The sequence below is a fragment of the Lycium ferocissimum genome, chromosome 6, assembly GCF_029784015.1.
Source record: "Lycium ferocissimum isolate CSIRO_LF1 chromosome 6, AGI_CSIRO_Lferr_CH_V1, whole genome shotgun sequence".
NCBI lineage: Eukaryota > Viridiplantae > Streptophyta > Magnoliopsida > Solanales > Solanaceae > Lycium > Lycium ferocissimum.
Window position 1 is genome coordinate 10,644,912 of NC_081347.1, and position 8,660 is coordinate 10,653,571.

Genomic DNA, 8,660 nt, shown 5'->3' on the forward strand with positions numbered 1-8,660 from the left:
AGTTCCCTTTTTACTCTGTATTTTCTGTTTTAGGTGAATTTGATCTTCTTACAATGTAGAGACTGTGCAGCATCTATGACGAGGTTACTTAAACCTCTAATTTATGGTCAGTGGGGCTGCAGGTACTCGCTGCAGTCTTTGATGTGTTGTCGACTGTTTTACATGGGGGTCTCATATTTCTTGTTTGTTTTGTCAACTTGTCTTCAGGGGTGCAGCAAAGAAAGTTTTGTTTGAGCATATTTGCTCTTTGTGATGGTTCCTTCATACTTGTCAAGGCTGAGGTGACTCTTGGGGTTGATGGATGCACTAACGACGCCTTGTCAGTTATACTGGGAGAGCAAAGATATTTTTATTCGAGTATATTTGCTCTTTGTGGTGGCTCCTTCATACTTGTCAAGGCTGAGGCACTTGGGTTGATGGATGCACTAACGACGCCTGTCAGTTATACTGGGAGAGCAAAGACATTTTTTTATTCGAGTATATTTGCTCTTTGTGGTGGCTCCTTCATACTTGTCAAGGCTGAGGTGACTCTTGGGTTTGATGGATGCACTAACGAAGCCTTGTCAGTTATACTGGGAGAGCAAAGAAAACTTTATTCGAGTATATTTGCTCTTTGTGGTGGTTCCTTCTTACTTGTCAAGGCTGAGGTGACTCTTGGGGTTGATGGATGCACTAACGAAGCCTTGTCAGTTATACTGGGTGATCCTCGTACTTTTACCTGTCGTTCAAATGTTGATAAGGCAGATTTTTCTGAGGAAATGCATGAGGCCTTCTGTTTTGGGTTTAGTTTGGCTTTCATTTTCTCTCCTCATTTGAAGAGAGTATGGTTCAATACTTTATGGGAGTTGTATGAATTTATCTTACTTAAAGATATTGCTAAACCAACTTCAATTTAATTCAAGGGGAACGTCTTTTCATCTTCATTTTCCTTATAAGCTAACTGTGCAGTGCTCTGAGTTTGATAAACACGGTGTTGCAAGTGTTCGAAAATGCACTACAGTCAATGTGTCTAATCCATTTTCCTTTCTGGTATTAAGGTAAGCTGTCATTTTTATTTTAACCAAAAACATTGTTGAACTTCATTTATTGATAAAATCTCTACCCCTAAGCCTTAGGTGTTCCTATCTCCATATCTCCGTACATGATTTTTTGTCTGCTGCATCTTGCTATTTCTTGTATCTGTTATAATGAGAAAGAATATCAAGGTACAAATACTGTCTCGGAGTTGATTGTTGTTTAATTCTGGTGGACTTAATTGTTACCTCACATATTTGAGTGGTTATTTGGCCTATGATTGTTTAGAAATTCTCTGTTCTTTTCTAATCCACATGACATGGGCACACTCAGCATTTCATGCTAAAGATTTGGGCACCCAAGTGTTGGTCACAAGCAGTTGTTTTGTAAATTTGTCTTTGTAAGCATTGTAGCACTCTGCTCCATAGGCCCTTAAAATGCACATTCCGTAAATGGATGCCCTCTTGCCCATCAGACTCATCATAAGTTTGACACAGGGAACAAATTTTAGCCTTAGGTTTGCATCATTCCTGAACATCAAACTAGTCTTAAGAGACCCTAGGGGAATTACATAGTAATTGTAAGTAGGTTTGTCTTATCATGCTACTCTGGTAGCGCATTGCATCTGCTTCAAAATAGTTCCTACTTCCAAGTATTTTCCTGATAACCTGAACCATTTTTGAATTGTCTTTTGGTGTTAGATCCCAGCATATTTTAACGATAGTAGCTTTGTTGCGTAACTGCAAATTAGTTAGGTTCAGTCATCCCATGGTACTTAGGAGAACGCATTCTATCCCAAGCCACTACTGAACTCCGGCCAGATGTAGATTTTATAGTATGCATCAATAGTACTACGCGTAAGGTCTTAGTGGGTATCACAAATAATTGAGACACAATAGGCTTGGATACCAAAGAGGACAGTCTGCACCAGCTGTATACTGCCTGCATAGGATAATTTCTTAGCAATGCATGAGGAGTTTCTAGCATTAATTTTCTATGAAGTGGTAGCCATTACACTAAAGAGACCTTCTTGGTGTACAATGGTATTCCTAAATGCATAGGAGGACAATTCACTATATGAGTAGCTAAGCTGTTGCAGGATTCTCTCCTCCTCATTCTGAGAAACCCCACCAAGTTGCACCGAATTTTTTCCCAGATTTGCTAGTAGACCTGATTCAGCTGAGAATTGGCTGAAGCACTGCTGTAAAGCATCAAAGATGCTAGATCTCCCCTTGTAAATAGTAATAAATTATCTGCAATACTTAGATAGTGTTTCCTAAATTTGCACCTCTAGGATGATTCTTAAAATCTTTCAGCTGTGTCCATTTAGGGTTATGCTTAAGTTTACTCCATAGCAATTGCAAATACAAAACGGGGCGGGTCTCCTATCCAAGTCCTCTGGGAGCATCTCTGAAGGTTCACCATTGAGCAGGATAGCATTTTCACTGTTCCGGCATATATACCCAAACAATAAAATTTTCAAGGAACCCCAACTTCTCTATGACTTGTTCTAGCAAAATTCATTTTACAGCGTCGCAAACTCTCTGTAGATCAATCTTGATCGTGAACTTAGGTGATACTTATTTCCTAGTATAGGCCATCTGCCATTTTCCTCCAGAAATGAAACCTGCTTCATAGATAATACAGTTGTTATAACATGATGTTTCCTTGCATAATACAGTTGTTATAACATGATGTTTCCTTGCATACTTTGGTCATAAGCTTCTATAGATTAGTACAACACACAATTGGTCTAGTCTTTCACTATAGCTGGATCGTCATGTTTAGGCTACAAGTTATAGCAGTATAGTTAATAGCCTTTTGTAACCTCTGTTGCAAACAAATCCATCCAACTTCACATCTAATCATATGTCGAGACTTTTAAAAAAGCATTATAGTCATCCATTCCATGTGATTCTTCATCTCTAATGTCGCATATCCCATCAAATGTTTCCTTGTCATTTACATTAGAGTGCCAACTTTTGACGGTGAAGACACTGTGGAGATCTTCATAAGTCTTCTATTTATAGCAGGCTATCTTCGAGTAAAAGATCCCATCAGAGCTTTATAGAATTATAGTCTTGTCTACTCATGTCTCAATTGAAGTGTCTTACTTTCCTCTTGGTCTATCCCAAAAAGAGAGTCTCTTTTCATATTTAGTAAGTTTTGTAATTTCAACATTTTAAATGGCAAGTTTACGACCACAAGATTTAAAAGTTAATTTAAGACCATAATAGCAACGTCTATAGGATCAGCCAACTCAACTCCAGTTGTTGAAGTTAGCTACCCAATTTATTTTCTTTGATTTCTTTCTTTCATCATAGAAGAGAGATATTTGGTATTGGAGTTGCCTGGTTGCATCTATTAACTGTGGATTTCTGTTTCGTCACACACTTCTCAATCAAAGACCATTGTTTTAGATTCTGCGATTTGGATCTCTTAACTCAAGCAGTTCACCAGAGTACTTGTGAGGGAGCTTTTCCTGTGTTGCAATGAGATCTAGTCCAACTTTATCAATCTTCTAGTATAGTTTAATTGTTTCAATAGTGTCCTAAGCTAGTATAGATTCAACAAAAATTCTCCACTTTATGGCTACCACTGCTTTTATGTCCAGCACTCTGAATGTCGAGTATGATTGTTATTTTCTTGCGCTGCCCCACTTTCACCAAACTTCTTTCGAGAAGACAATGTCCATGGTTCATTATATATTGAGTTTAAGAGCATAGAAAATTGACATGTTCAGCCCACACGTTGAAGAATCCAAAGAAAAGCTTCACATTTCAATAAGATAGTTTCAACTTAAATCCTCTTTCGATGACACACGATAATTTTAGAGAAAAGTCTTGCGAAAATTATTTTTCAAAATAATATTGACGTGTGGGAAATATTTCCTTAGATCGATTTTCAGTAAGTGAAATATTGTATAAATTTGTAAGGTGTAAAACGTGGAGTAGGATAATCTTGTGGGAGGAATTTGCAATTTCCACCCCTAGTCTACTATTTAGTTCCTTGCAAAACTATTAATATCCCTTTCCCCAATTATTTTCAAGGACAAAATAGTGAAGAAAAAAAATTAATCGGTTGCTCATAACTGAGGTTTTTCCTTTTGGTATCACTTTTCTTGAAGAATAAACATTGTCAACAATTTGAAGTAGTCAAACACTACTAAATGATTTCATCAAACAAACTATATTTGAAAAAACATTTTTATCATATTAAATTTAGAACCTTTTTTCAACAGAAAGATAACAATACGTACAAAATTTAAGGGGGAGGGAAAGGATGACAAGGAAGAGGTTTAAAAAGAAATCAAAACTACACTATCAGTGGCAATTCTAAAGGACAAATAAGTTACGGCGTTTATGGGATCGAGTAAGCCCGTCAACCGGCTTTGGTTAACCGGTTAAAACCGGTAACCGGACCGTAAAACTCTAATCGTTTACCTGCTCTACCAACTGCTTAATATATACTGGTTCGGTTTTCATTTTTTTTGGAATCGAAACCGGTTAAACCGGAAGTGGACCGGTTAAACGGGTCAGAATTTTATTTTTTTTTTAAAATGTAGCCGTTGGGACATGTTGGGACCGTCAACGGTCCATTTGCAAAAAGTCGTTGCAAATGCCTGGGGCCTGTAAAACCCCATTTTGGCCCCCCAACCGCCCAAACTTTTTTTTTAACACTTTAACCCATCCCCACCCCCCCACCACCCCCCCTCTTATATAAATCCCTCTCGATTTTCATTTTAATTCACACTAATTCACTCTTCTCTTTCTCTCAATCTCTCAATTATAGTTACTTTGCAACAATTAGCTACTTTAAATTTCTCTCAATTAAATATTATAAAGTCTTATTCTAGTTTCAATTATTAATTTTGCAATTATAATATTGTTGGTGGAGTTGGTGATTTTGCAACAATCCGAAGTAGCTTTCTGTGATTCTCATAATTCTGAAATTCACTTATTGGCTTAAAATTAAACTCCGCCAGAATTTGGTACCTTCGTTCCAACCTTATCTTTATTTTTCGCTATTTAATTTACGCAATTTAATTTGTTGCAATTTATTTTCTTGTGATTTATTTGAGTGTCATTTAAATTAATTCTATTTAATAATGGCGAAGAGATTTAGATGTGGTGCCGGTAGTAGTGGTATTGTTAGGGGTGGGTTTGATGAGGAAACATTTGTGAACAAAACACCCAATTTAGGTATTGATGCTGGCGGAAATAATTCACTTTTAGATCACGAGGCAATGCAACAACATTATACCGACACTTTTAATAAAATTGATGATGATGAAACACAAGCTCCCAGAAATTTCATAGGAGATACAGGTCCTGCACAATCACATACACAAGACAAACTGCCTAGAACTCGTAAGCCAACCACTAAAATTTAAAAATTTATGACTAAGAATGAGGAAAGCCAAACAGCCTAAACGTACTACATGCGTGGACAAGTATTCTGCTTGTGCAAGGAAGCAGTAAGGATGGTGGAACGTGGTACATCAAATAATCATACGAGACTTAAACATATGGATGTTTGGGGAGAGCACCAAGTTCAAATGCGAGGGTATTCAAATGACGATAGACCAACGAATCGGTAAAATTTTAAGTATGACAAGAAAGAGCGTAGAAACAGCTAAAATGGTAGCTTATGATTGTTTACCATTTTCCTTTCCTTCCGGTTCGGGGTTTGTTACTTATATTCAACGTTGTTATAATCCGCTATTTGAGGGTATTCCTAGAAGTACTTGTAGTAGTTGATGTTATAGATTTGTATAAAAAATATAGATTTATTTGCGCCTATGTATTTAATTTTTTAAATTGTAATGTTTCTCTTACCGCCGATTTGGGTCTTAGTCTTAATAAGTTAGATTTTTTTGCTATTACATGTCATCAAGTTGATGATAATTGGGTTATGCAAAAAGAATTATAGCTTTTTTATATGATGAAGGGAAAGGTCGTCATGATGGAAAAATTTTTTAGCGGATTCAATGTCTACTATTATAAGATTTTTTAACATTTATAGAAAAACACTTTGTATTGTTTTAGATAACGTTTCAATAATACAAAGGCGGTTGGTCTTTTAAAAAGGGAATTAAACCCTCCGCAAAAAAATATTTTTCTATGTGAGATGTAGTTGTCACATTTTAAACTTAATTGTTAAAGATAGTCTTGAGTGTTTTGAAAATTTATTAAAAAAAGTTAGAAATGCGGTTGCTTTTTTGTAATGCCAATAGGGCAAAACCGAGAGATTTTAAGAATTTTTTGTGTGGAAAATGACCTTAGCCCTAGGAAAATTCAAGTAGTTGAGACTAGGTGGAACTATACTTACATTATGCTACAATAAGCATATGAGCATAGGGTTCCCATACAACAAGTTCACAATCATTATAATATTAATAATGATGATTGGTTAAATATTGCGTACTGGGAAGATGTTAAGGAATGTGTTGAACTCTTAGAAATTTTTTATAATGCAACTCTTGCTTTTTCTAAATAATTCTATCCCACTTAACCTAATTTTAGCCTAATAGCTTAAAATAGCTAGAGTTTTATAAGAGCATAAAAATAAATCCGTTATTAAGCTATTTTTAATATGACAATAAAATTTAAGAAGTATTTTTTTCCCATCCCAACTTGATTTATATTGGGTTCTTTTAAATCTTTGTTTAAAAATGTCTTATAGGCACAGTATAAGACTTGCTGTCAAATTTATACCTTTTTAGAAATTGAAGAGGGAGTTGAACTATCTTTAATTGGGACATAAGTCACCCTGCCGTATCGATGCCGAGTTTAGAAAAGTTTTTAGTCATTATTCTAATTTGGAAGAAAATGCTACACCCGTTGGTCCACGCTCTACTACTCCTCAAAGTAGCAGTAAAAAGGACTTGTCGAGTTTGTCGTATTTAAAAGTTTTACATTCACATCCAACCTTCTCATAATGCAAACTTTTGATGAATATCACTTTTATTTGATGCAGCCAAATGTATATCAAGAAACTAGATGATTGGACGTTTAGCATGGTGGAAGAAATACAAGGCAAGTCATCCAATACTTTCAAGAATGGCTCGAGATATCCTTATTGCTCAAATATCAACCGTGGCTTCGGAGAGTGCATTTATCCAAGGAAGACAACAAATTGGAGACCATAGACACTCATTATCCGGATTTAGCTCAGAAGTACTAGTTGCAAGATTTGCGATCGTGATTAGATCGGAGCGACGCAACCAAAACTTACAAGCCGTGGAAGGCGAAGAGGAAGAGATTGAAGATTTGATAGCAAGTGAAGTGGACCAATATGAAGACTTTGAAGATATCTCCATGACCGAATATGACATGGAGGATATTAGCCAAATGATTGACACTTTTTGATCTACTTATATTCTACTATTTCTTTGCAACTCATGTATTATTTGCAAGTTAAAAAAAAAACTATAACTTGCAAATAAATGTTATCCATGAATGAATAAAATATATGGCTCATTGAGCTTTCTTCTATTTACTTGTGTTCATATTTTTACTTATATTAAGTTAGAAATATACCTAAAATATATTAAGAATACACTTATAATATACATCTACTTAAATTAAAAACTAGAAAGTTATATACTTGAAAAATAACTAAAATATACTAAGAATATACTTATAATATAAATATACTTAATTTATAAAATAGGAATTTATAAACTTAGAAAAAACTTAAGCTATAAATAACTTTAATTATAATACATATAACTTAAACATATATAAGTATATATAGTATAGATATAACTTAAATATATATATATAACTTATAACTATATATAGTATACATATATATATATATATATATATATATATATATTTAAGTTATATATATATAGTAGTATAGATATAACTTAAATATATATATATAACTTATAACTATATATAGTATACATATATATAGTATATATAACTTAAACATATATATATATAACTTATAACTATATATATATACATATAACTTAAACATATATATATAATTTATATAACGTAAGTATATTGATATATATAAGTATATTCTTATATATTTTAGGTATATATAATATAATTTAAGCATATAACTTAATATATATACACGTCTATCGTTAGTCAAGAATATATAAACTTTACTTATAAACTTATATAACATATGTAAATATACCTACAATATACTAATAAATACTATAATATATATATATATATATATATACTATACAAAAAAAAAAAAAAAAAAAAAAAAGGAATTTTCTAATGTTTGGACAAAGTTCTGCTCCTAGCTTCCGCCTTGAAAATCAAGAAACCCAACCTATCGGTGGCCGGTTCCAATTTTTAGACCGGAAACCTACGTTTTTAATCCGTTATCGGTCCGGTTCCGGCCAAACCTGCTAACACTTAGGATCGAGTAGCTTTTACACCTATCATGCATATGTATATTAAAAAATTATTAAAGCCTCACCAAAAAAGAAATAGTATTAAAGTATTTATAAATATTTAACTATGAATATAATTATTGCTATATTAATTTGAAATAAATATAAAATTCATTATTTTTAAATGTAGATTCATCTTGATACACTAGCCGCCTATATAAAATGTCCATATGTAGCTGCCCAAAAGAACCAAACACATGAAATAAGAATAAGA

At 33.6% G+C, this 8,660-nt stretch overlaps 1 protein-coding gene across 2 annotated transcripts; it reads left to right on the forward strand.

Moving 5' to 3' along the window:
• LOC132060645 (uncharacterized) lies at window positions 1-911 on the forward strand. Of its 2 annotated transcripts, XM_059453624.1 has the most exons (3): window positions 1-122; window positions 208-398; window positions 519-911. In XM_059453624.1, exons 1-3 carry the CDS (start codon window positions 104-106, stop codon window positions 894-896), a joined length of 588 nt encoding a protein of 195 aa, XP_059309607.1. In that variant the 5' UTR covers window positions 1-103; the 3' UTR covers window positions 897-911. The 2 variants fall into 2 exon arrangements, with proteins under 2 accessions (XP_059309607.1, XP_059309606.1); XM_059453623.1 differs by having other exon boundaries at window positions 208-911.
• The last annotated feature ends 7,749 nt before the right edge of the window (window positions 912-8,660 follow it).